This window comes from Phacochoerus africanus, chromosome 2 (assembly GCF_016906955.1).
Source record: "Phacochoerus africanus isolate WHEZ1 chromosome 2, ROS_Pafr_v1, whole genome shotgun sequence".
In the NCBI taxonomy this organism is placed as follows: domain Eukaryota; kingdom Metazoa; phylum Chordata; class Mammalia; order Artiodactyla; family Suidae; genus Phacochoerus; species Phacochoerus africanus.
In genome coordinates, this window is record NC_062545.1 from 255,999,134 (window position 1) to 256,026,782 (window position 27,649).

The 27,649-nt window shown below is 45.4% G+C and overlaps 2 protein-coding genes across 3 annotated transcripts; one reads left to right on the forward strand and one right to left on the reverse strand.

Annotated features, from left to right (window-relative positions):
- Positions 1-5,346: 5,346 nt before the first annotated feature.
- POLE3 (DNA polymerase epsilon 3, accessory subunit) lies at positions 5,347-7,987 on the reverse strand. Its single transcript, XM_047768201.1, has 4 exons — positions 7,814-7,987; positions 7,628-7,713; positions 7,149-7,267; positions 5,347-6,878 (listed from the first exon to the last, which is right to left on the reverse strand). The coding sequence occupies exons 1-4, from the start codon at positions 7,877-7,879 to the stop codon at positions 6,706-6,708; spliced, it is 444 nt and encodes a 147-aa protein (XP_047624157.1). The 5' UTR covers positions 7,880-7,987; the 3' UTR covers positions 5,347-6,705.
- Positions 7,988-8,370: 383 nt separating this feature from the next.
- C2H9orf43 (chromosome 2 C9orf43 homolog) lies at positions 8,371-27,354 on the forward strand. Of its 2 annotated transcripts, XM_047768203.1 has the most exons (14): positions 8,371-8,564; positions 10,687-10,886; positions 10,990-11,140; positions 14,200-14,257; positions 18,364-18,464; positions 20,171-20,237; positions 20,996-21,138; positions 22,293-22,443; positions 23,048-23,108; positions 23,389-23,447; positions 23,678-23,738; positions 25,801-25,880; positions 26,593-26,659; positions 26,877-27,354. In XM_047768203.1, the coding sequence occupies exons 2-14, from the start codon at positions 10,736-10,738 to the stop codon at positions 27,086-27,088; spliced, it is 1,362 nt and encodes a 453-aa protein (XP_047624159.1). In that variant the 5' UTR covers positions 8,371-8,564; positions 10,687-10,735; the 3' UTR covers positions 27,089-27,354. The 2 variants fall into 2 exon arrangements, with proteins under 2 accessions (XP_047624159.1, XP_047624158.1); XM_047768202.1 differs by lacking the exons at positions 14,200-14,257; positions 18,364-18,464.
- The last annotated feature ends 295 nt before the right edge of the window (positions 27,355-27,649 follow it).

Genomic DNA, 27,649 nt, shown 5'->3' on the forward strand with positions numbered 1-27,649 from the left:
TACAAGTTCTGATCTGCGTTCAAATAAGGAAGGTGGTGGAAAGAAGGCTGTGCATTAAAGAGTCAGGGAGAGTCCCATACATTTTACATTCACTTACCTAATTTGATAATTCTGTTACAATCCTCATTTTATAGACTGGGAAAACAATTGCCAGGAGATTAATTTGCCCCATGTCACACTGGGCTTTCTCTTCAACTCCTGCTATCCATACTCCTTCAATTCATAGAGGTAATTACTATTTATTACCCCCCCCACCTCAAGTTTAGATCCCCTGCCTGTTTCTTTCATGACACCTGTTCCATCTCTGACTTTATTGATAACTAGAAATAATTAGGACCAGAGTTCCCTGGTGGCCTAACAGTTAAGGATTTGACACTACCACTGCTGTGCTTCAAGGGTTTTGATCCCTGGCCAGGGAACTTAAGCATGCCACGATCACGGTGGAAAAAAAAAATTAGGACCATCTATTACCTCTAAGATCTCAAACAGGGTGGAAAATTAAAAAATTTTTTTGGTGTAATCTATTTTTCCCATGTCTCGCTCTTGTTTTTGACTGAAAGATCGGTTCCCACTTCCCGAATCACCTTTTAAAATATTTTACCTCAGGACATCATCATGGCACAGCGGAAACGAATCTGACTAGGATCCATGAGGTTGTGGGTTTGATCTGTGGCCTCACTCAGTGGGTTAAGGATCTGGTGTTGCCATGAGCTGTGGTGTAGGCTGGCAGCTGTAGCTCCAATTAGACCCCTAGCCTGGGAACCTCTATATGCAGTGAGTGCAGCCCTAAAAGGCAATATAATAATAACAATAATAATAATAATAAAAAAATATTTTTCCTTAATCTGTCACTCTTATCCATAAAAAATAAAAAGTATAGTGAATGCAACACTATGAATAAATCTTAAATATAGCATTGAACAGAAGGAGTCAGACACTGTACGATTGTATGATTTCATTTATGATAACGTACAAGCCCAGGAAAAATTAATCTGTGCTAGCAAAATTAATCAGGATAGTGACTTCTACTGGGGAGATAGGAAGTGACCAGAAGGGAGACCAAAGAGTCTTTTTTATGTCTGGTCATGTTGTTTATTTATTTATTTTTTTGTCTTTTGTTGTTGTTATTGTTGTTGTTGTTGTTGCTATTTCTTGGGCCACTCCCGCGGCATATGGAGGTTCCCAGGCTAGGGGTCCAATCGGAGCTGTAGCCACCGGCCTACGCCAGAGCCACAGCAACGCGGGATCCGAGCCGCATCTGCAACCTACACCACAGCTCACGGCAACGCCGGATCGTTAACCCACTGAGCAAGGGCAGGGACCGGACCCGCAACCTCATGGTTCCTAGTCGGATTCGTTAACCACTGCGCCACGACGGGAACTCCTGGTCATGTTGTTCATTGATCCCAGTGTAACTTTCATGGATGTGTTTAGTTTGCGAAAATTTATCAAGCTCTACTCTTATTTGCGCCTCTTTATATGTGTATTATACTTACTGAAACAAAAAACAAACAAAAAAACCCACCCGAAGCCCCCACTAAACTATTGTGAGTGCCTCCCATGTAGGTACATGACATTATGCTAAATGCTTGCAAGAGCATAAAAGAACTAAAGATTAGTGGTTGCCAGAGAAAGGAGGGAGGGAAGCAGGCAGAGTAACTGCTTGACTGGTATGGGGTTTTATTTCAGGGTGATGAAAATGTTTTGGAACTAGATAGAATTAATTGATTAATTAATTTATTTTTGCTTTTTAGGGCCACACCTAAAAAGTTCCCAGGCTAGGGGGGGCATCAGAGCCGTAGCAGCCGCCCTATGCCACAGCCACATCAGCGGCAATATGGGATCCTAGCTGTGTCTGAGACCTACACCACAGCTGATAGCAATGCCAGGTCTTTAACCCCTGGAGTGAGACCAGGGAATCAAACCCGAGTCCTCATGGTTACTAGTTGGGTTTGTTATTTCTGATCCACAATGGGAACGCCCTGAGGATTCGTTCTTGACTGGAGCCTTATGTTGGAGTAGAAACAATGGAAGAAGGTCCATGGAGTAACAGGTCTAGCTATGGATTTGATTTAATAGAAAGCAGTGAGGGACTGTAACATAGCAGTGTTCCAGGAAGTCCCACTTGGCAAGCAGTACACAAAGGAAGCTAGGGGAAGCAGTGATGAGGCAGGAAACTGAGCTCAAAGGAAGCCACAGAAGTCCAGATGGGACCTGAGGGCTTAGCTGGGTAGTGCTCATGGAATTTAAGAAATGATATGTTGCTACATATGCGCCCCTAAGTTCATCCAACATTGTTTACAATCACCAATATATGGAAACAACCAAGTGCCCAACAACAAATGAATAAAGAAGATGTTGTGTATATATACATATGTTCACAGACACACACACACACACAGCGGAACATTATTCAGCCATAAAAAGATGAAATTTTGCCATTTACAACATGAATGGACTTTCAGGTTATTGTGCTAAGGGAAATAAGTCCTATGGAGAAAGACAGTATGATTTTCCTTGTATGTGGAACTTAAAAACTAAAGCAAATAAAAACCAAACCAATCAAACCAAACCTACAGAGAACAGAGCAGTAGTTACCAGAGGGGAAGGGAAAAAATGGGTAAAGGGAATGAACAGTATGGTAAAGGATGGAAAATACATTTCTGGTGAGTAGCATGTTGTAGGATATACAGCAGTAGAAATATAATGTTGTACACATGAAACCTGTTATAATCAGTATTAAATAAAATTTAAAAGTTACACAATTAGAAAGGAATATATTCATATAAGATGAACAAACTGGGATTACATTTGAACTATTTCAGTATCCCTTAAATGATGTTCTTCTGCTTCAAAGGCAATTATATACTTGATGGCAGTGCCTGTGATGTCTACTAGAAGCCACAGAGGTTAGTCTTCAATTTCATCAGAGTACAAGTGTTTCGTGTGTATAATAATTTCCAGACTTTACATTCTTCTTAGGCTACTATTATGAGAGAGAACAAATTAATTATCTTAGAGGTGAATATCAGTTAGATTGATTCTTTCTCAATGCTTCTTATAAAAATGATCTTCCGGAGTTCCGGTCGTGGCGCAGTGGTTAACGAATCCGACTAGGAACCATGAGGTTGCGGGTTCGGTCCCTGCCCTTGCTCAGTGGGTTAAAGGATCTGGCGTTGCCGTGAGCTGTGGTGTAGGTTGCAGACTCGGCTCGGATCCCACGTTGCTGTGGCTCTGGCGTAGGCTGGTGGCTACAGCTCCGATTCAACCCCTAGCCTGGGAACTTCCATATGCCGCAGGAGCAGCCCAAGAAATGGCAAAAAGACAAAAAAAAAAAAAAAAAAGATCTTCCAATTCTGAAGCCATTCTATTAATACGAAGGGAAATAAAAATGTGTACAGAAAGTGGGGGAAAAAACAAGGCCTCGCTACATGCATGGTACAGTGCTGAAAGTTATCTTTTTTTCTCTTTTTATGGCCATACCGCAGTACATGGAAGTCCCCGGGCTAGGGGTCAAATCGGAGCTGCAGCCAACCTATGCCGCAGGCAATGCCGGATCTTTAACCCATTGAATGAAGCCAGGGATTGAACCCACGTCTTCATGGATGCTAGACAGGTTATTAACCTCTGAGCCACAATGGGATCTCCCCAAATTTTATCTTTTTAAAAAAATGTTGTTATCGATGATTTTGTTACCTTTAAAATTATCCTTTCAGGAGTCCCCTTCGTGGCTCAGTGGTTAATGGACCCGACTAGTATCCTTGAGGACATGGGTTTGATCCCTGGCCTTACTCAGTGGATTTAGGATCTGGCGTTGCTGTGAGCTGTGGTGTAGGTTGCAGACGTGGCTCGGATCTGGTATTGCTGTGGCTGTGGTGTAAGCTGGCAGCTGTAGCTCCAATTAGACCCCTGGCCTGGGAACCTCCATATGCAGCAGGTGAGGCCCTAAAAAGCAAACAAGCAAACAAAACCCCCTCTCCTTTCAAGGTAGGTATTAATACTGCCGATTTAGAGATGAAAAAACTGAAGTCCATTGAAAAAAATAATCATGTCACTAAAATAACCAGCTATGAAGGACTCAGTGTATGCTACTTTCTCAGAGGCATTATACTGTGACATTGTAACTGCTATAGAAATATCACCAGGGAGTTCCCATCCTGGCTCAGCTGAAGTGAATCCAGTCAGTATCCATGAGGATGTGGGTTAAGGATCTGGTGTTGCTGTGGCTGTGGTGTAGGCCAGCAGCTACCGCTGATTCGACCCCTAGCCTGGGAACCTCCATATGCTTTGGGTGTGGCCCTAGAAAAACCAAAAAAAAAAGAAAGAAAAAAGAAATACCATCAATTTAGGAATTCTGTTGTGGTGCATTGGATTAAGGATCTGGCTGGCATTATCACTGCATTAGCTTGGGTTGCTTCTGTGGTGCAGGTTTGATCCCTGGCCTGGGAACTTCCACCTAGCCTAGCAACTTCCGTATGCCACAGGCATACGGAAAAGAAGAAGAAAAAGAAAAGAAAAAGAAGTATCAATATAAAAATAAAAAAAGAATCATCAATATAAATTTCAACGGAGAAATGCAAAACAAATATAATGAGTAACTTTATCTTTCATACAAATATGAGAGGAAACAAACAAAAAGATATTTGTGCTGTGGAGGAAAAAGCCACTGGATCTGACAGTTGGGGTTGTTAATTTGTGAAACATGATTTGAAAGAGCTATGTAGTTAGAGATAATGACTACATTATCTAGTTCTAGTTGAAATCATGGAGATAAACACAATGTTCTTTCATAGGGTTTAAGAGTTAATATTTGAAAGTACTTAGTACAGAGTCAGACACAGAGAAGGGACTCCGTGTTTGGAGTTGTTGAATATCGGGTATGTATGAATTCTTAGCAAGGCCAAAGAAAGCTCTCACTGCGACTGAAGAGCAGCACCCTTGCCTGTTAACAAGCAGCATCCGCTGGTCAGTCACCCAATGATGCAGGACCTCATTTTTTTTTTTGGTCTTTTCTAGGGCCGCATGCATGGCACATGGAGGTTCCCAGGCTAGGGGTCTAAATCAGAGCTGTAGCTGCTGGCCTACGCCAGAGCCACAGTAACGAGGGATCCGAGCCGTGTCTTCAACCTACACCATAACTCACGGCAATGCTGGATCCTTAACCCACTGATTGACACCAGGGATTGAACCTGCAACCTCATGGTTAACCACTGAACCACGACGGGAACTCCAGGACCTCATATTTATGAGGGTCTGTCCTCGTCTACACTCTAAAAACTGCAGCGCATGATCAGTGGGTCCTCCCCAAAAGCACACTTATAAACAAGTAGGATGAAATAGGAGACGTCACTTTTTATAAGACTGTTTTTTATTTATACAAAGCATTATAATTTTCTCAATATCCTTCACTCATTTCTTGACAAACTTTTCACTGGATTCGTTTAACAAATGAACAGCATCAAACTATATTTCACTACCTGTCAACCTCCAAGCACTCAACTTAGAGACAAAAAGTGCTTGAAGCACCAAATGGAAAGAAAATAAGGTTAACAGAGATACTTTAGAAGGGATGGCTTGGGGGAGGAATTGGATTCCTGAGCACCATCGGATTTCCCTTAACGTTCAGAGAGGTCTACAAAATCATTTTTAAAAGACATGAGATTAGAACTAGGGAATCAGAGGAACCCATAGTTTGAGATATTAAGCAGGTCATCAAAATTCCTGGCAGAAGTGAAAAAAGGAGGGACACAGAAAGTGGGAATGGGGAGCAGAGTAGAGGCAGAACAGAGACAGGAGAGAAGCACAGAGCAAGAACGTTGTACCTAGAAGAAGAAAGTTTGGAATTCATCAGGAATTAGAAGAATGAAAAGCCATACCACAAATCCGGGAGCAGGACTACAAGAGAAAGCCTGGAGTTTTATACCTTCCAGGAGGTGACCACATACCCTAAAGCTGTACAATGGCAGGCAGTGAGGTGCATTCAAGACTACACCATCTGTTGTAAGACACATTGGCAATCTTGCTTGACTAATTCTACTCTACACTGCTGATGTAAATGCATTTGGTGCCCAGAAGGTAGCCACCCAAGTGGGTTACATGCCTACTGGCAACAGAGAAGGGCTCTAAGCCAAGTGGGTCTGTAAAAACCAAAATTCAGTTAATGTTACTGTCAAGTGAAGAGACAAAAGAACAGATTTCACTGTTCTACACCCTTTAGTGGTTTCCTAAAGCTAAGCCATTCTGATCACTTGTAAGAAGCTAGTATTGCCAAATACTGTACAAATAGGCTGTCTATAAGCAAAGCCCCAGGTTTTCCTGAGCCTTGAGTGCCTCTGTGATTTGGAACGCAGTAGGTGGCATGGAAGCTTTGTTACTTTTTTGAGCCGTGGGTGAATGGGTGGGACCTGGGGATCAACAACTGCCTAACTATGTACGTAAGTAAACAAGAACGCTCCCAATGACCAATTGGCTGTTCATAATCCCTCCTGCCAAAAAGTCACAACCTTCAGGCTCATGAAGCAAAACAAGATTCTGCTACTCAGATGCTCTGAATCTGGGACACGCTGGTTTTGATGATAATTTTAATCAGTTTTTACTTCCATCTTCTCAGGCTCTTCTGCCCAAGACTACTCTGTCCAGCAGGAAAAAGCTGCACACAAACGTTTCAGAGCTGTACCTTCCAAGGCGCCAGTCTCCCCATCCTCTTCAGTTGTCCACGTCCTCCTCTTCATTCTGTTCTTCTTCCTCCAGCCTTTCCTCATCTTCGTCGTTGTCCTCATCCCTGCTCTTGTCTTGCTCTTCTGAATCTGTTTTTTTGTCTTTGTCCTTCTTCTTTTGCTCTGAAGCTTCCTTCTTACCTTTCTGCTCCCTTCTATAAGCTGTAAGGATGAAGGAGGGAGTTGGGAGACAAGGCTGAACCAAACGGACTGCAGCCACTAATACCACTGCATAACTGGAAACACTGAGGCACAGAAGGAAGAAAAACCTGCCCAGCATCACAAAACTGATATGAGGTAGTGCCATTTGAATCTCACCCAATACTTGCTTACTGGACCTAAAGGGACTCAAGCTAATGAAGACTTAGGGCCAAGTGAGCAGGTCATACAGGATGAACATCTACTTGGTTGAGAAAACCAAGAGGTCGTTACCTTCCAGAGCTTCTTTTAAGGGAGTAACGAACCGCTGAAACTCCATCTCCTCCATGGCTGAGAGAACATCGCTGGCATTCAGCGTCTTGCGTTTCCCTTTCATCGCGAAGTTGTTGGCACTGAACAAGAAGATTAAGGGCTGTCAGAATCCTTCTTGGCCCGTAAGCAGTGAGTGGGAAAAGGACGACCCAGAGGTGGAATGGAAATGCCCAAGTCTAAGATACATGGATTTTGGTGACACAGTAAGTCCCTCCCTTCCCTGTACAAAAGGGTAAGGGAAAGTTACTCTGTTTTATTTTGTTCCACAGCTTGCAATACCTGGATGAAGACTCTGAACCTCCCTCCACTGGGGAAGATCATAATTATTGGGGTTTGCGGGTTCTAGGCCGCGAACTCCGAACCGGGGGTGCGGGGGTGTCTCTGCGTTTCCCTTAAGCCTCAGCCCCCAGCTAAGCTCTGGTTAGCTCTGCCCGCCTCACCAGGATGTGGCGTACAACACGAAGACGCTGGCGGCGCGGGAGATGGCGCTCCGGGCCTCCTTGGAGATGTTGACACCTTCCGGGAGCTGTGACAAGAGAGGGGGTGAGCAAAGCTATTGGCCCAGGACCTCTTTACCCTTGCCTGCTCGTCCGCCCCTGGTCCATCCGCCAGCCGGAGATGCTCACCGCCTCCTTTATGATTCTGGTGATGACGGCATTGGGCAGGTTTAGGTCCTCGGGCCTCTCCGCCATTGCCACGGCCGGAGCCGGCCTCCTCTTCAGGCCGCTACAGCGTCCGGACTTCCCGCGTCGCCACCGTCTGACCCAACGAGGCTTCCGTTCCGCCCCGTTTGGCCCACACCGTGTCCCACAGTGCCCCGCGCGCCATATCCTCCCTCCTCCCCCAGCCCCGCCTCCGACTGCAGTCGTCTGTTCATCTGAACTTTCCACGCCGCTAGTTTTGGTCCTAGGGGTTTCTATCAGGCCACAACGGCACCTGGCGCCCCTTCCCAAGCTCGCTTCCCTGCTTCACGCCACCACCTCGTCTGGAACTTGCTTAGCAAATTAAGTATGGCCTTCTGGGGCTTCCGTCCCTTTCCCATAGTGCTCTGCGCCGCTGCCTGGCAACGGTGCCGTCGGAGGCTGGCTTGGGAGACGAAGGCGTGGACTGAGCCGGCGGGGCGGGTCCCTTCGGAAGAGAGGCGGGACCTGGCGCTTGGGCCCGCTGCTGTCTTCACCGCGGGTTGAGGAGCAGCGTCTTCCTTGTAGGCTTCGGCTTCCTAGCCGCTTGGCTTCTGCTTTGGCTCCGCGGAAGCGCGGCCCTCCTTGGCCGGATTCTCCCACTTCCCTCTTCTGGAAGCAGGGAATCTTTATTGAACTCTCCAGGAGCTGATATCCACTCTTAAATCTTTTCACCGCTCTCAACTTTGTAATAATGGTATTAAGGATAAGTGTTAACCTAAAATTTTTAATGCAGACTACTTTGCCAGTACAGTGTAGGGCTGGCAACAAAAAGATGGGCATGATTAGACCTTGGGGTTCACTTCGAGCTGGTCAGGTAACAAAAGGTCCGTAAGCAGCCGGTTTTAAGAATAACATTCGCATTCAAAAACAAACCCTGTTAAACTTGTATTTATGTTTTAGTTCATTGACTTGATCATCGTTCATCTTTCCTAGTCAAAAGCATCAGCATGGTTTTACAATGGTTCCCCCCCCCCCCCGCCCCCGAGGGAGTGGTGGGGCGACCACTGCATATGGAAGTTCTCAGGCCAGGGATGGAACCTGCACCACAGCAGTGACTCAGGTGGGAGGTACCCTCCCTTAACCCTCTGCGCCACAAGAGAAATACTGCAGTGGGTTTTTAAGTTGTATCATTTTCATATTACGTAGTAGAAACTCTCCTCACTCCCACTGAACAGTTGTTTTCCTTGAAACCTGCTGCCTCAGGTCATGCTTAGTTTTCCTGTTTTTGATAGAAATATGAGTACAGAGAACTATTTCCCTATTATGAGAAAAACAACAGCAAATGCAATGATAAATGGCAACTGAAACTCTTCTCTCAGAGAGTATGGGGTTTGGTGGGGGAGGGCTCCACTTGACTAGAATACACATGGTTTAAAGATGTCAGGAGGTACACAGCTCCAGCCAGTGGCTGTCTAGTTGGAATTGGACCCCCCTTTGAGAGGAGCCAGAAATCTGAACATTATGGGCTATTTCCATCTTTAAATAATGGCTCAAAGTGCAGGCCATACAAAACAAGTTATATGCCAGGTGCAATCCCAGGCCAGTAGTTTGCTATCTTTGGCTTATATTATAAACTCTTTAGAACTGGGACTTTTTTTGGTCATTATTGTTCTCTATGCCCATAATAGATCCCTTCCCATATTTGGTGGTCAATAAATGTGTTGAGTAAAAGAAAGAGGAAATAGACACTTAAAAGTTTATTGCAGATAGGTGGTAGTGATTGTCTAAACATTTCTTTTTTCTTTTTTTTTTTTTTAGGACGACACCAGAGGCATATGGAGATTCCCAGGCAAGGGGTCCAGTCAGAGCTGTAGCTGCTGCCCTACACCACAGCTCATGGCAATGCAGATCCTTAACCCAGAGATCGAACCTGCAACCTCATGGTTCCTAGTCGGATTCGTTTCCACTGTGCCACGATGGGAACTCCAGATTGTCTAAACATTTCTAAAGAGAGAAAGATGGTAACATTTATTGACCACCTGCTGTATATCATACGTAAAAGTACATTATCTCATTTAATGTTTCCATAGTCCTACTTAGGGATATCCCCTCCCCTACTTTATATGAGAAAACAGGCTAAGGAAGGTGAAGTCACTTGTCACTTGCCCAAGACCATACAACTAGTCAATGAAAAGCCAGTGGCCTCTGATTCACCTGTGGGTTGATTGATTTGCTGTTGAAGCAGACCCATTCCTTTCTGCTGGGTATTTTAGCTACCTGTATGAAAACTGGAGCATACTGAAAAATAAAGTGTATCTTCCAAAGGTTTGAGCCATCTAATACACTTCTGTGACTCAGCCGTCTCTGGGTTATCTGCAGATGATCGGTTTCAGGAGCCCCTGTGTGTATCAAAAACCGTGGATGATCAAGTCTCATGTACCTTAGTTGTAATTTGATAAAGCTTTTTGGAGAGGGTGGCATCTTATCCTTAATGATTAATGAAGGGAAAAAGGAAAGGATGCCAGAACTTTTGATATACATTAACTAATTTTTGTGATGACCCTGTGAAATGGGCTTATCCTCATTTTGCAGATGAGGAAATCGAAGCTCAGATTGGTTAAATCTCAGGTCACTCAGCTGCTAATTCAATGGCCAATTAGGAGACCTTCTGAAGTCAGTCTGCACCCAAACTCTTGTCACTCTGCTAATCCATACTGAGATTTTTTTTTCATACTTGCTTATCTACTTCCTAACTATCCTTTGGCTACCATTTATCTATATGATTCAGAGGAAATATTTTATGTTTTGAGTCTAAATATTTGGTCTGCATGACTGATATATAATACTCCCTAATTATCTGGTGGTTGTTTCTCCAGGGGGCTGGAAAGCTGCAAGATTGGCTTTTGTCCTAAACCATTTGTAGCTATGAACTTGCCAGATGAAAGCCAGTGGGATGAAACTACGTGTCACCTGGCTGTTTGTCAGCATCCACAATGCTGGGCAGCTATCCGCCGGATTGAGAGGGGCCACCCTCGAATTCTAAGCTCCTCCTGCAAACCACCTCTGAATGTTGAAGGTGAATTAGTCAGCCCTATCTCCTTCTTTACAAGATCCTCGGATTGTTTCTTTTTGGCTCCCTTTTGATATGTTGTGTGTTTTCTTCTACTCTGGTCTTTCAGAAAGACTCCCAATGCTCACTGTTGTAAACCTCACCGATTCCTGCTTCGAGGCCAAGAGACTTGCTCACCGTCATTTGTCAAAATTTGCATTCACCAAGGCACGTCCTTTATCGTCCCAAGGTTCAAAGTTTGACTTGAAATTTCAAGGCAGGTAAACTATCATGGAATCTTCCTTAAAGGGCTTATTACCTCGAAATTCCTGATTGACATCCTTTGCCCATATAGTAGACTTTGGGAAAGCTAGATTAAACATGACATCAGTTCAGTTAAAGGAGTGATGAATAGGCAGTGGGAAACAAAAAAGCCTTATTTGCAGTGTAGGAGTTGGTGAAAATGGGGGGAGGTGTTTCAGTTTTCTAGGGTCACCATAACAAAGTACTAGAGTTGTTATAGACTGTGTGCCTTAACAACAAATTAATTTTCTCCCAGTTCTAGAGGCTAGAAGTCCAAATTAAGGTGTTGGCAGAGGTGTTTTCTTCTGAGCCCTCTCTCCTTGCCTTCTTAGTGGCCCTCTTCTCCCTCTGTCTTAACACTGTCGTCCCTTTGTGTGTATCCGTGTCTGCATCTCTTCTTCTTACAAGCACACAAATCATATTGGACTAGAGCCCACCTATGTGACCTCATTTTACCCTCATTGTCTCCTTGAAGACCCTATCTCCAAATACAAATTCAGAGTTAAGAGGGAGTTAGGACTTCAACATAAGAATTTTGGGGAACCCAATTCAGCCCATAACAGAGAGTGTCTCACCAGCTTCTGTAGATCTTTAGAAAACTGTCCATATATGCTACATTTCTTTTTGTTGTTGTTTTGTTTTTCAGGGCTGTGCCTGAGGCACATGGAGGTTCCCAGGCTGGGGGTCAAATTGGAGCTACAGCTGCTGGCCTACAGCACAGCCACAGCAACAGCAATGCAGGATTTGAGCTGTGTCTGCAACCTACACCACAGCTCATGGCGATGCCAGATCCTTAATTCACTGAGCGAGGCCAGGGATCCAACCAGCAACCTCATGCTTCCCAGTTGGATTCGTTTCCTCTGTACCAAGACGGGATTTCCTGCATTTCTTTTTTTGCTTGTTTGTTTGTATGTTTTTTTTAGGGCCACACCTGCAGCATATGGAAGTTCCTAGGCTAGGCGTCTGTTGGAGCTACAGGTGCCGGCCTACACCACAGTTCATGGCAATGCCGGATCCTTAACCCACTGAGCAAGGCCAGCGATTGAACCTGCATCCTCATGGATGCTAGCTGGGTTCGTAACCCTCTGAGCCACAGTGGGAATTCCTATGCTGCATTTCTTACCTTTAATTTTTAGGTGTGAAATCATTTGTAAGCTCTCAAAGGTAGAAGCGATGGTTTCCGAATTGCCTCTAGCGTCTAGGCATCCAGTTACTGCTTACTGATTTTGGAAGCTAAGGAACAGGTGTCTATGGAAAACTTAGACTTAAAATTCAAAGACCCTGTTGCCTGGAATCAAAGTGCTGGTGGGGACCATTACAGTGGTTTCTTGTCTCCTGTTTAAGTAGCCCTTGATGATTTGTTAGGGTAAAGGTGGAGTAGGAAATGGTAGGACCACTTTCTGGTTTTCTGGGATTTGAATCCTGAAAAAATAATGGCTTCTTGCAGTCAGGGCCTGTCAAGGCAGAATGTGACATTTCGTTTAGTCGTTCACTGAATTTGCAAGTATATTTTAGTTGGGGCCACTTTGCTGCATGCTGGGAATACAGTGGTAAAAAAGATACAGTCTTTACCTTCAAGGGGCTTTCAGGAAAACAAATAACCATTTAGGGTGATGTGTGTGGCGAGAGGAGTGCTCCCTTGGTCTGTGGAAGCACACAGGAAGGGCTCCTAGGCCAGGGCACTGTCTTCTGTACAGGTGGCATCTGTGTCTAGACCTGAAATTGAACATTCTAGTAACGTAGGGCTTTCAGGTGGGAAGACAGGAAGAGAGTTCTAGACTACAGAAACAGCACATGCAAAGGCCTAGAGGCAAGAGGAGATTCTTTAGATATTGTGTCTAGAACATAGAACAGGAATGGTCAGAGGTGAGGCTGGGGGGCTGGAGTGAAAAGCAGGGGCCTATATCACAGATGACTTCATAAATCAGGCCAAGGAGTTGGGTCTTTGTCTTACACCTCTTTGCAATATTCATTCATTTATACATTTAACCTATTTTTTAAAAAAATAAATAAAATAGCAAGTGATATGAAAATGTAAGAGATTGACACTCTTTTATTGTGGTAAGTATATATAACATAAAATTTATCATTTTAACCATTTTTAAGTATATAGTTCAGTAGCATTAAGTACATTCACAGCATTGTGCAACCATTACCACTATCCATTTCTAGAACTTTTTCATCATCTGAAACAGAAATCCTGTGCCCATTAAGCAATAACTCCCCATTCCCTCCTCCCTCTGGTCCCTGGTAATCTCTATTCTATTGTTTTTGTCTGAATTTGCCTCATTTGCCTATTTTAGGTATATCATATAAGTGGAATCATACAATGTTGGTCCTTTTGTGTCTAGCTCTTTCTCCTCACGTAATGTTTTCAGTGTTCATTCATGTTGTGGCATGTATCAGAATTTCATCCCTTTTTAAGGCTGGAAAATATTCCATTATAGGTCTCTGCCACGTTTTGTTTATTTAACATGTTTTTGAACATCTGCATCAAAGGCATACTTTTTGTTTTTTTCTTTTTTTTGTCTTTTCGCCATTTCTTGGGCCACTTCTGCGGCATATGGAGTTTCCCAGGCTAGGGGTCTAATCAGAGCTGTAGCCACCGGCCTACACCACGGCTCACGGCAACGCTGGATCCTTAACCCACTGAGCAAGGCCAGGGATTGAACCCGCAACCTCCTGGTTCCTAGTCGGATTTGTTAACCACTGAGCCACGACGGGAACTCCAAAGGTAAACTTTTTATTGATGGTTTTGTAACTATCTATAATGGAGAGAGAAAGGCCTAGGCCGTGAATGCAGTTTGATGAAACAAGTAGTTGTGAGGGGTTTGCAGGGTGCAGTATCTGTTTGGAAGCCATTCCAGGAGAAACAATCAAACCCAACTAGGAGGTGGTGATACCCTACATTCTCTGGGTGAGTCTTAAGCCCAAGATTTTCTGTAGATAAGTAGGAGCCTTTTCCTCATAGCACTAACTATCATCCCACTACATCTTTTGTGACTCTGTTTCGTGTTTGGAAACTTCCATTTCCCAGGCCTTTGAAGAATTTATCTGACAAAGACTTCATAAACCGTACCGATAGACCTCCCAAAGTAAGTCACAGATTAAAAAAGGTACTTCCTCAGCATTTACTCTTTACTAGTGGGAATAAAATATTTGCCTTTATTTAACATATAGGATGAACATGATCTGAATAATGATGATCATGATGCTGATAACCATCTGATATCACCATGGGCCGTACTGTTTGCTAGGCTCTGTGCTCATGCCTTTACCTGCTGTATTGTTTCTGGAAATCCCAGACCCAGTGGGACTGATTTGTGGCCATATGGCACAGGAAAGAATTTCCTATCTCTGGCTTGCACAGAGCATATTCAGCTACTAGGTAAATACTGTTGTCTCATAATACAGGGAAATTAGAATGTCATAATGTCACATTTAAAATGAACCTTCATGGAGTTCCCGTCGTGGCGCAGTGGTTAACGAATCCGACTAGGAACCATGAGGTTGCGGGTTTGGTCCCTGGCCTTGCTCAGTGAGTTGGGGATCCGGCGTTGCCATGAGCTGGGGTGTAGGTTGCAGACTCGGCTTGGATCCCGCGTTGCTGTGGCTCTGGCGTAGGCCAGCAGCTACAGCTGAGATTGGACTCCTAGCCTGGGAACCTCCATATGCCGCGGGAGCGGCCCAAGAAATGGCAAAAAGACAAAAAAAAAAAAAAAAAGAGCCTTCATATTGTCTACTCTCATGACTTTCAAACACTTTAAGCTATGACCTGTGGTAAGAGGTCCTAGCTTAAAATATCATAGAACAACCTTTACCTTAACTATGAGTGATACACTCTGAAAGTTTCTATTCGATTCTTTTTTATTCTGTGTCATTTTAAAATCCCCGTAGGCTCCAATTCACAAACTGAGGCCCAGATAGGAAGTGATTTGTGAATGCACAGCCAGTTAGGGGAAGAGCTATACTAGAGTTTAAGAAGAAAAACCCTTCTACTTGTCTGGTTTTTTTAAAACTGAAGAATAGTTGATTTACAATGTTATGTTAGTTTCTGGTGTACCGCAAAGTGATTCATATATGTGTGTGTGTATATATATATATTCATATTTTTCCATTACGGTTTATTACAGGATATTAAATATAATTCTTTGTGCTATATAGTAGGACCTTGTTATTTATTTTATATGTAGTAGTTTGTATCTACTAATTCCAACCTCCTAATTTGTCCACTTTGCAACGATTTTGTTTTCTATGTCTATGAATCTCTTTCTGTTCCATAAATATTTCATTTGTTTCATTTATGTCATATTTTATTTTTATTTTTTTAAATTTAATTTTATTTTTTTCCGCTGTACAGCGTGGGGCCCAAGTTACACATACATGTATACTTTTTTTTTCCTCCCTTTGTTCTGTTGCAATATAAGTATCTAGGCATAGTTCTCAATGCTACACAGCAGGATCTCATTGTACATCCATTCCAAGAACAATAGTTTGCATCTGATAACCCCACGCTCCCAATCCCTCCCACTCCCTCCCTCTCCCTCTGGGCAGCCACAAGTCTATTCTCCAAGTCCATGATTTTCTTTTCTGTGGAAATGTTCATTCATGCTGTATATTAGATTCCAGTTATAAGTGATATCATATGGTATTTGTCTTTGTCTTTCTGACTTATTTCACTCAGTATGAGAGTCTCTGGCTCCATCCATGCTGTAAATGGCATTATGTCGTTCTTTTTTATGGCTGAGTAGTATTCCATTGTGTATATATACACCTCATTTTCCTAATCCAATCATCTGTTGATGGACATTTGGGTTGTTTCCATGTCTTGGCTATTGTGAATAGTGCTGCAGTGAACATGCGGATGCATGTGTCTTTTTCAAGGAACCTTTGTCCAGATATATGCCCAAGAGTGGGATTGTGGGGTCATATGGTAGTTCTATGTATAGATTTCTAAGATACCTCCAAACTGTTCTCCATAGTGGCTGTATCAGCTTACATTCCCACCAGCAGTGCAGGAGGGTTCCCTTTTCTCCACACCCCTTCCAGCACTTGTTATTTGTGGACTTATTAATTGTGGCCATTCTGACTGGTGTGAGGTGGTATCTCATGGTAGTTTTGATGTACATTTCTCTTATAATCAGGGATGTTGAGCATTTTTTCATGTGTTTGTTGGGCATCTGTATATCTTCCTATTCAGGTCTATTCAGGTCTTTTGCCCATTTTTCCATTGCGTGATTGGCTTTTCATTTATGTCATATTTTAGATTCCACATATAAGTGATACCATATGGTATTTGTCTTTCTCTTTCTGACTTAACTTCACTCAGTGTGAGAATCTCTAGGTCCATCCATGTTGCTGTAAATGGCATTATTTCATTCTTTTTATGACTAAGTAGTATTCCATTGTGTGTATATATCACATCTTCTTCTTATTTTTTTTTTGGCTGCGCCTGTGGTATATGAAATTTCCCAGGCCAGGGGTTGATCCTGTGCCGCATCACCGACCTGAGCCACTGCAGTGACAATACCAGATCCTAACCTGCTGTACCACAAGGGAACTCCTCTACCATCTTTATTCTTTCATGTCTGAGAGACATTTAGGTTGCTTCCATGTCTTGGCTATGGTTAATAGTGCTGCTGTGAACATTGGGGTGCATGTGTCATTTTGAATTATGGTTTTCTCCAGATCTATGCCTCCGAGTAGGATTGCTGGATCATATGGCAACTCTGTTTTTCTTCTTTTTCTTTTTTAGCTTTTTAGGGCCACACCCACGGCCATAAAACTATCCCAACTAGTATCCATGAGGACGAGGATTTGATCCCTGGCCTCGCTCAGTGGTTAAGGATTCGGTATTGCCATGAACTGTGGTGTAGGTTGCAGACGAGGCTCAGATCTGGTGTTGCTACAGCTGTGGTGTAGGCCAGCAGCTGCAGCTCCAATTCGATCCCTAGCCTGGGAACCTCCATATGCCACAGGTGGGACCCTTTAAAAAAAAAAAAAGACATAATGCATGAAAGGGTTTGTGGTGCAAATAAAGTCTCCTCTTTACCCCCAACCCAGTCAGTTCCTTTTCATGGGAACAACCTTATTTTTAATATTTTTTCCCCTTGCCTGAATCCTGCCAGGGATATAGACTGGATTATTTATAAGATTTCCTTGAGCACCAGTACTCTTGTGTCCTAAGTAGCTAAATGTGAAAAAAAGTATGACTTTAACTTTTATGTAGATGCTTCTAATTGTAGACAGGGTAAAAGTAGAAAAGTTGCTTGTGCCTCTGTCGCTTCTCTCCCTGCTCCCAGATTGTGCTGTTTTATCTGCAGGGCATCTAAGTCTTTGGAGTGGAGTGGGCAGAGTATGTTTCCTTTTTTTTTTTGTCTTTTTGCCATTTCTTGGGCTGCTCCCGTGGCATATGGAGGATCCCAGGCTAGGGGTCTAATCGGAACTGTAGCCGCCAGCCTACGCCAGAGCCACAGCAACGCGGGATCCAAGCTGCATCTGCGACCTACACCCCAGCTCATGGCAACGCCGGATCCCCAACCCACTGAGCAAGGCCAGGGACCAAACCCGCAATTTCATGGTTCCTAGTCGGATTCGTTAACCACTGCGCCACGACGGGAACTCCGAGTATGTTTCCTTAGGTAAGCCCCAAGCTATCCTCCTATGAGATGGTGCTGGGAGTTGCTACTGTCACAGGGAGGCAGGGGAAACTACTCACTTACCTGTGCTTACTCTTTTTTTTCTTTTTTCTTTTTAGGGCCACACCTAGGGCATATGCGGTTTCGCAGGCTAGGGGTCAAATTGGAGTTGTAGCTGCTGGCCTATGCTGCAGCTACAGCAATGCCAGATCCAAGCTGCATTGGAAACTTATGCCTCAGCTTGCAGCAACCCCAGACCCTTAACCCACTGAGCAAGGCTGGGAGTCGAACCCACATCCTTATGGATACTAATTGGATTCTTAACCTGCTGAGCCACAATGGGAACTCCCCAGTGCTTGCTTTTGAAGAGTACATTTGCCAAGACATGATTTCTTGGGGGAGTAGTAAGAAGATATTTTGGGGATAGGAAATGCCTTTTTACCATCTTCTGAGCCACCATACTTTTTTGGTTAGCGTGATAATTCCGTCCTTAGCCTGGTGCTGAATACCAGCAGGAGTGGGTGCATTCAAGTCAATACATAGGCTTTATATCTTCCTCTTAGCTGTCAGTGCTGAATTTGAATGAGACTCGACTTCCCTGCCTTCAAGGGTTTAGGAATATGGATGTAATCTGGATCCCAGAAGAACCAGAGAAAGAGGTGAGGTGAGTCTCATGTCTAGAACTTGGGAGTCTTCAACTCTTGTGTTCTACAGATGCCTTCTGTCCAGTGCAGGCCTTCTCTCTGTGATCTCCTTTCTGGCTACCTCACTGCAAGAAGCAGAAGGTCAAGCAGAGTGGAAGACCCTGGTCTCTTGCCACACTGGGATCCTGGTTGGCACACTTTGAGGTTCATGCTTTGGGACTTCTCTACGTCAAGTTCTACCTGGTAGTACAGAGCATACAAGATAGGACCCAATGTATTTGTGAGGGTTTTGGTTTTTTTTTTTTTAACTTTTTAGGGCTGCACCCGAGGCATAGGGAAGTTCCCATACTAGGGGTGGAATGGAAGTTGTACCTGCTGGCCTACATCACAGCCACAGCAACACCAGATCCGAGCTGCGTCTTCGACCTCACCTCAGCTCACGGTAACGCCAGATCTTTAACCCATTGAGTGAGGCCAGGGATCAAACCCGTGTCCTCATGGATTCTAATCAGATTTGCTACTGCTGGGCCACGACGGGAACTCCAACATTTGGAAGTTCCCAGGCTAGGGGTTGAATCGGAGCTGTAGCTGCTGGCCTACTCCACAGCCACAGCAACATGGGGGCTGAGCCGTGCCTGCAGCCTACTCCACAGCTCACGGCAACACTGGATTCTTAACCCACTGAGCGAGGTCAGGGATCAAACCTGCATCCTCATGGATACCAGTCAGATTTGTTTCTGCTGAGCCACGATGGGAACTCCCTGAATGCTTCTTTATATATGCATTTTGTGTGTGAATATATGTGGTATAAATAAATATCCTCTAAGGGTTTATTTCCTTTTACGTGAAAGAAACCCAGAGGCAGATGGGCCAGAGCTAGTTTGTCAGCTCCATGAAGAAATTAGAAACAGAGCTCCTTCTAGCTTTGGGGGTCATCATCCCTAGCCCACAGCTTCCATCGTCTCAGTACTTCGTTGGGGCTTTTAAGGTCCAAGTTGACTGCTAGAGCTCCAGCCATCATGTCTGTGTTCCAGGCAAGAAGGAGGAGGAAGATGACAGACTAAAAATTATTTGAGCACCTCTGAGCTAAGCAGTGAGAATTCAGTGGAGAACTAAATACTTTGTCCCTGTCCTCTTAGTGTCTTAGGGGGTGGTGGGATTCAGACATTATAACATCACCACACCTAAGTACATAATTACTATGGATTAATTCTGTGGAAGAATAACTGGATAGTATGAGAGAATGGTGGAGAATGGTGAGAAACCTAATTTAGAAATGAGGGTGAGATGGAGGCGGGGGGCGTCTTGTTTTTAGCAGGCTCTGGGCAGCAGGTTTTCCTGGGCTCCCACCCAGCTCTCTCCTTTTTTTAGGGCTGCAGGTGCGGCGTTTGGAAGTTCCCAGGCTAGGAGTCACATTGGAGCTACTGCTGCCGGCCTACACCACAGCCACAGCAATGAGTCATCTGAGCCACATCTGCAACCTAAACCTACACCACCGCTCATGGCAACACCAGATCCTTAACCTACTGAGTGAGGCCAGGGGTCAGACCGCATCCTCATGGATATTAGTCAGGTTTGTTTCTGCTGAGCCACAACGAAACTTCCCCAATCAGCTATCTTTGAGTACTGAATGAAGGATAGAAATCCTCATGGTTATCATTCATAAATATCCTAATGTGTCTGTTTAAGATTCCTGGGAATAAGTTGTGGTGGTTCTTATTTCCAGCCCGGCTGAGAAGAAACATATAGTTTGCAGCCAGAATGGAAAGATGGAAAGAAAGAAATCTGCAGGCGTAAGTTTGGTGTTTTGGCCAAATCTTCCTGATATTACTCTGAAGAGTTTATTTTTGTTTTCCTTTCAGTTATCTTCCCCCTTCCCTCATGCTCTCTTTAAATGAACAACATCTGCAAAAGCAAACCTCTTTTAAGGAATAATTACCAAACCATTTCCTATTCAGAGACTCCCCCACCCCCTCCTCTCCTTCCTGAAGGAAAGTGAATGAGCACTTTGAGGAGGTGTTAGGAGGAACTGTTGGGTATTCCGAGGGAATATGTGGTTGATAAAAACTAATTTTCAGTGTGATGGGAATAGACTATCCACAGACTAGAAGTTATGATGGACCTGCGCCTCTAATTCTAATCCTGCCATTCAGTGACTAAACGTAGCCTTGAATAAGTCCCAGGGCTGGAAGGTCCATGTCCAAGGGAGTGGTGTCTTGGTCCATTTTGTTCATTGCTGAATCCCCAGCCCCAGCCCTGTGCCTGTCACATAGTTGGCCAGTAAATATTTGTTCAGCGAGTAAATAACCTTTTGGGGAAAAACCTAAACAACACTAGTCCCCGTATGATCTGAAGTCAATGAAAGGTTGAGGAGGCAGACTGGGGAGAAGGCGGGGGTTCTCGCCATGCAGAGGAGGCGAGGATGCTGGGGTCGGTCTGGAAGCAAGGAGATTCCCTTGCCAGGGTTGTCTTGGGAGGCTGGAATGTGGATGGGAGGAGGTGGCATTGAAGAGAGTGCTTCAGGGAGCTCTTGCCATTGTTTCTCTTCCAGAAGGACAGGTCATCTCGGGTCCACACGGGAACAGGGGTGACGGTGCTTCCTTCGTCCCCAGGACACTTGTTTGAGCAACTCAGTTTAGAATCCGTACCTTTCTGGAACCACTGTGACATGTTACCTCAGGATCTGCTGCAGGAGTAAGTGTCACAGAAGCCTGTGGGAGAACCAGAGCGTCTTCTTTTCTTTAGAAGCTGCGAGGGGCCTAAGCAGTGTGTTCTTTGTGAGGAGAGAGGGGAGGAAACGCTGACTTGGTTACTGAGTTCTCTCTTTTTTTATGGCTGCATCCGTATCCTATGGAAGTTCCCCAGGCCAGGGATTGAATCTGAGCTGCAGCTATGACCCATGCCACAGCTGTGGCAATGCTGGATCCTTTTAACCCACTGTGCTAGGCTGGGACTGAACCCACGCTGCCACAGAGACAACACCGGATCTTTAACTCGATATACCACAGTGGTAATTCTGGTCACTGAGTTCTTAGACTCAGCGCTATGCAGTGATGACAAGTATCACCACCACTTATTAAGCACTTAGCATCTGCCAGGCCCTGTGCTAAATAAGCGCACCACATATATTTTCTTATGTAAACTTCTGCTGGGAGGTAGACACACTCTTTTTTTATTTTGCTTTTTAGGGCCGTACCTGCAGCATCTGGAAGTTCCCAGGCTAGGGGTCAAATCTGAGCTGTAGCTGCTGGCTTATGGCACAGCCACAGCAACACGAGATCTGAGCCGCGTCTGTGACACACTGCAGCTCATGGCAACGCCGGATCTTTAACCCCCTGAGCGAGGCGAGGGATTGAACCTGCATCCTCATGGATGCTAGTCAGGTTCATTAACTGCTGAGCCACAACAGGAACTCCCAACACATTCTTTTTATAAATGAGTTATGGGTAAGTGGGAGGCAGAATGAATCAGTGGTTTGGAACAAGACAACCTTTGAATTTTGCATTGATATTTACTACCTCTGTGAATTTTAGTACTTTATTTAGCCTCTTTAATCTTCATTTTCCTCATTTTCAAAATGATGATAATAATGCCTGCCCTTGGGGGTGTGGTAAGGATTCAGTGGAGTAAAGCACAGGAGCCCGTCATACAGTAAACACTTCCTTTATTCAGCTGTGGTCATCATCGTTGCATCTGAGAGCAGTTATGGAATGAGCACCTGTTAGTACAAGCCTTTTAAGTTCCAGAATGGACAGTTCTCGAAATTGGGAGCCCTTTTCATCTTTCTCCTCAGCCCCATTCTCCAAGAAGAGCTGTTGCTGATGGTCCACCATCTCTGTTCCCTTCAGCCTCCTGCTGGATAAAGGGAAAACCATACCTTTTCCGGAGATGAAGACACAGTTGGCTGTGATGAAGAAGAAACCTCCCCTGGAAAAGAGCCGACCTGACAGTGCCATTTCTGCTAAGATGTATTTGTCTGTACACCGCCTCACCCTGCAAGTAAGGGCTAGAGAACCTCAGAGAAGGATGTCTACATGCAAATCCAGACTCCTTTCTCCTCAGGGCTGGAGGATTAACTTTCCCTCCTTCCTTCCTTCTTTCTATTCTTAGCACCCTCGGCATATGGAAGTTCCCAGGCTAGGGGTCAAATCAGAGCACAGCTGCCGGCCTACACCACAGCTCACGGCAAGGCTGGATCCTTAACTGGCTAGGCAGGGCCAGCGATGGAACCTGTGTCCTCATGGATACTAGTCAGGTTCATTACTGCTGAGCCACAGTGGGAACTCCCTTAACTTTCTATTTCTCCTTTCTCTTCTATCTGGAAGAGACACTCTGGGGCCAGGCCCCACAGGAGGCTGGGTTGTGTGTCAGTGAAAGCCAGTGTATGGCGAGAGGGCTAAGGAGAGCAGCCTTCTCCCTTTCCTCTGCGCTTCAGTCCCTGTACCCCTCCCCTCTCCAGAGCCCCTGGCAATGTGCGTACACTGGCTTCTCAAAAAGTGCTTGCTGACTAGATGGATAAATGCATTGGGAAATACATTTTGGGAAAGGGAAAGACCTGCAGTAGAGCTTTTCTTCTTCATTTTTCTTTTCTTTTTTTCTCTAGAAACCCGCACTGAGATACCCCGAACATTTGAGGAAGTTATATAATAACCTGACAACAGAAGGTAGGTTTTCTGCTGCTGCCAGGTTTCCTAGTACCATTCCCCTTCAGCCCATGTTTCTTATACTTGATGTGGGTCCCAATTCGGTTAGGTTTGTGGCCGCAGTCATACAGGGTCATGTGTAGAACTCAGGAAACTGCAATTTCAAAAAGTACCCCCTCCCAACTCGGTCCTGACCGGAAATAGAGAGTGTCACCGTTGGGTCGCAGGGCACAGCAAGAGGCCCAGCGAAGGGTGGGAGCTGCCAGGGAGAAGGGGATTGAGCTGGCTTTCTGGTCACCAGGTGGCAGGAAGCAGCAGCGACCGCAACAGAAGAGGGTGAAGACACCTAGTAGGAAGCAGGTAGAGTGGCAGGGAGGGGACCCCCGGAACCTGCTGGGACGGGAGCAGTTGGGCACAGCCTGGAAGGGGAAGGGATATGCGAGAGAGGGGGTCTCCCTGTCGTCTCTCTGGTTGCAGATGCAAGTTCCTGTGTGGTTACAGGTGCTCACTTCCTTCTTTTAAAATCTTTTTTGGAAACTGTTCTTCACTTCCCCAAGTCCTAATTCAGTTCCTCCTTATGTGGGTTTCAGGAGGCCACAAAGAAATCCAGGAGTGCAGCAGGGAGCCATAAAACTTCACCTAAACATTCAGGTGCCGTGGTTTATGATCCACACTGTGGTAAGGAGACTATATGGGCTCGGGAGTGACAGAATCCCAGGACAGAGCCGAGGACGGGAAAAGCTCCACATGTTTGTCATTTGAGGACCAGCCTTTGTCAGGCCTCGGACTCCTTGGAATGCTTTGCTTTGGCTGCTCTGCGTGTGTGTGAATCATTCTTCCATGAGATATTTACTAAGCAAGCAAGCGGGGCCGGCGGCCGCTTCACTTAGGGATCCGAGAGGTGACTACGAGCATGCGTCAGAGTTGTTTTTCCCTCAGGTCCTACTTAGAAAAGGCAGTGTTTGAGGCTGAAGAGCAAGGCCAGGTTGCCCAAGAGAAGAGCCCTGAGGGCCCATTGACCAGTGAGGCGGGGAAGAGCCAGAGCCCCTCACCAGAGCGTTCTGAGGAAGCAGAGTCAGGGCCCTCGGCTTCCCAGCCACGGGTTCAAGTCTCAGCAGCCACACACTCTCTAGCCCCATCCAGGGATGATTCTGATGGGCCATTCTTTCCTCTCACATTCACCCTGGAGACAAGAGACTCCCCTTTTTGAGGTCCTTATCGTGTCCGAGCTGAAGGATAGACCTACCCCATTCCCTCTGACGTTTCTCAGCTCGAGTGCAGAATCGGGGGGAGGAGAAAGAATTCCCTTAAACCTTGAAAGATTCTTCTACCCTAAATAGACTGGACATTGCTGACTATAATGTGAAAATAACTGCTTAAGCATCAGAATTCACTCTCCAACCCTAGGGCCCTGGGAGGGCCCAGGTGAGCTGTTTCCTGAGAAGTTTGCTGCTCTGGGTTTATTTCCCATTCCACTGAGCTCTCTGATACCAACTCTGTCTTCTAACCAGAAGACCTAAGAAGGATCTTGACCTTCACATGGGAGGTAGACAGAAAAGAGGCTGTGGCCCAGGGCGGAAGTGCTTGTCCAGGGTTACCCCGTGCCCAGGGTGCTCCCCATTCCCCTGAGTTTCATGCTGGTGCCTTTCGTTCCTCTTCCTGATCTGCCAGTAGGAGTGGCTTTGCTTGGGCGACCGGGCTGCCCCTTTGAAGTATGTTCTTAGAGCAGTTCCATGTCCTCATTGAGTTGAGAAAGGCCTCTTAGAAGAGATGATTTTTCTACTGGATCTTGAACATGTGTGAACATTTTCCCAGCGTGGATGAGAGTTCATGGAGGGAGGGAGAGGCTGGGGAAAGGCGTCTTGGAGGAGTGTGGCTGCAGGGAGCACTGGGCAGTCTCCTTTGGCTGTGGGGTCGGGTGTCTAAGGGAGAGAGAAATCAGGTCGAATAGCCTGCTGCCATGTGTGATCCTTTTTTTTTTTTTGTCTTTTTACAGCCGCACCATGTGGAATTTCCCAGGCTAGGGGTCTAGTCGGAGCTGTGGCCACCGGCCTACATCAGAGCCAGAGCCACGCCAGATCTGAGCTGCGTCTGTGACCTACACTCATGGCAGTGCTGGATCCTTAACCCACTGAGCAAGGCCAGGGATTGAACCTGCAATCTCTTGGTTCCTAGTTGGATTCGTTAACCAAGGAGCCATGACGGGAACTCCTGGAAGATGTTCATTTAAAGAAAGGGAGATGGAGAGAGGAAAGAATGAGTGCATTTAGGGACTAGTTGGGGGAAACATCTGATACAAAAGAATCATCGATCTAGAGTTTTTTTGGCGAGCAGGACATTCATTTTCAGAAACCAACATTAGGGAAGGCACGAGAAAGTAAGAGGAGTATTCATAAACTGATAAGGATAGAATTGGGGTTTCGTTTGCTACTGTGATGCCCAGGCACCTGCCCCTGAGGTTTCTTGGAGGAATCCTGATTCTTTTAACACTTACCTTACCTTAATTGCTAATTCTGTAATAGATGTGGTCATAGTCCCAAGTGAACAGATTTGCCAGTAGAACTCAGAAGGCCTAACTCCCTTTTACCTGCCTCTCAGGTCCTGTCTTGTCCTAAATGGGGAGTCACATGTAGACTAGGGGTCAACTAGAAGCCCAACAATGGGATGTGAAATACCCATCAGAAGAGAACTGAACTGATCTCGTGGTCACTAGGTCACAGAACGCTACCACGTCGGGAAGGTGACAAAAAGCAGCAGCAGCAGACTAAGACAGAAGGCCCTGCCGTGAAACAGGTGAGGGTGAACGAGGGCCATTCTGCTAGGGCCTGGTTTCGGTTGTCTGGCCTGTAGTGACAGTCTGTCATGCCCCAAAGCCGAACCACAGTGGTTCGCCATTTCTCACGATTCTGTGGGTTGACTGGACAGTTTTTCGGGTCTTGCTTAAGGTCACGCATGCAGCTGCATTCAGCTGGAGGCTGGGCTGGGGCTCTTGGCCAAACTGTCTTAATTCTCTTCCATGAGGCCTCTCCATGTGACTAGTTTGGGCCTCTTGACAGCATAATAATCTCATGAAAGCACTTAAGGGACGGGCCTGGAGCTGGAACAGTATCACTTCTGCCACATTTTATTTGTCACACACACAAAAAAAAACCCCAAAAAACAAAAAAAACAGAAGTCCAGCCTGGAATCAAGAGGAGAGGAAACTGGCTCTGCCTCTTGATGGGAAGAACAGCGTGTGACAGAGGAATGGGAGCGGTTGCTGGCAGCCACCTTTGCAGGCAAATCTGCCCTCAGTTGACAGTGGGGATGGGGATGAGCTGGGTTCTGGCTTCATGTGGTCAGCCTGGAGGGCAGAAAATATGTGACACAGGCTTCTTTCTTCAGGCTTAGGAGGTGGCATTTTGTCCTGTCTTAGACATTAATTTCTCCAAGGAAAGCATCTTTTAGACAAGCCCTTTGTTTCCTAAAATCCTGAATCAAGGTTCCTTACACTTATGGATTTCAGGATGCCACAAAGAGACCACAGATGGCCTCCTCTCAGAAATGCCTGGATTCCTTCCCCAGTAAGAAAAGTAAGTTACTAAGTAAGGTACCTAGTGACTGAAAATGGGTTGACCAGGATGGTTCACCTCCCTGGAGGGCACAGTCCTCAGCCCTCAGAAGGGTCCTGAAAATACCCCAGCTCTGCCTTTTCTGTCCTCTGTTTTTCACAGTTAGTTGGCAGAAGGCTACAGGTGCAATTTATGATGGTGTTTTTTGTTTTGTTTTGTTTTTTGTCTTTGTTTTTAGGTGCTGAATTACTCAAAATAGAATGTACTAGCAAGGACGTCAGGACTCAGGTGGAGGTTTTGCTGGAAACCTCCAAGAGAACCCCAAACAGTGCTTCTAGAATAGGCTGGCACCCCGAGCTCAAACTGCTGAGGATTCTTCAGGCCACTGATGAAGAGGACGAGGAGAACCAACCTTCTGGGACACAGAGTGAAGAGTCCCTGGAGGCGTAGGTGGAAGGCATCACCGGGCAGGCTCATTGCAGAGCAGGATGCTTGGATCCCGAGGACAGCGACCTTGGCCATGAGGGCGGGAAGGAGAGGGGACTGCTGCTCTCTGGAGCCTTTACTTGGGCCTGACTTTGGGGATTCTGTTTCTTCATTTGCTTCTACATGCTTCTAAAATAAGTGAGGGAGAAAAAGCCCTACCCCTTTCTAACTTAGTTTCTCTTCCATCAGGGCCAGGATAATTTTAGTGATTAAATACAGCTGCTGCTTCATCAAAAGGCTCATTCTCTGTTTCTGGGAAGAGGGGAGAGATGTTTTTGGTATCTCTTTTCTGGGTTACTGTTGTCCCCCCCGCTGAAACTTTGAAAGGTTTCTAGTTACAGGAAGATGAATTTGGCCTGTGGGAACCCCTACCACATTGCTTTTCCTTTTATTCTCTGGCAGTGGCTTCTTTCGAGAATGACATCTGCATCATTATCACATAACATTCATTGTGATGTGACGTGTTATGTGTAATATCTCTGGGTATGTGGTAGGAGATGCATATTAACCTGAAAGAGTCTCAGG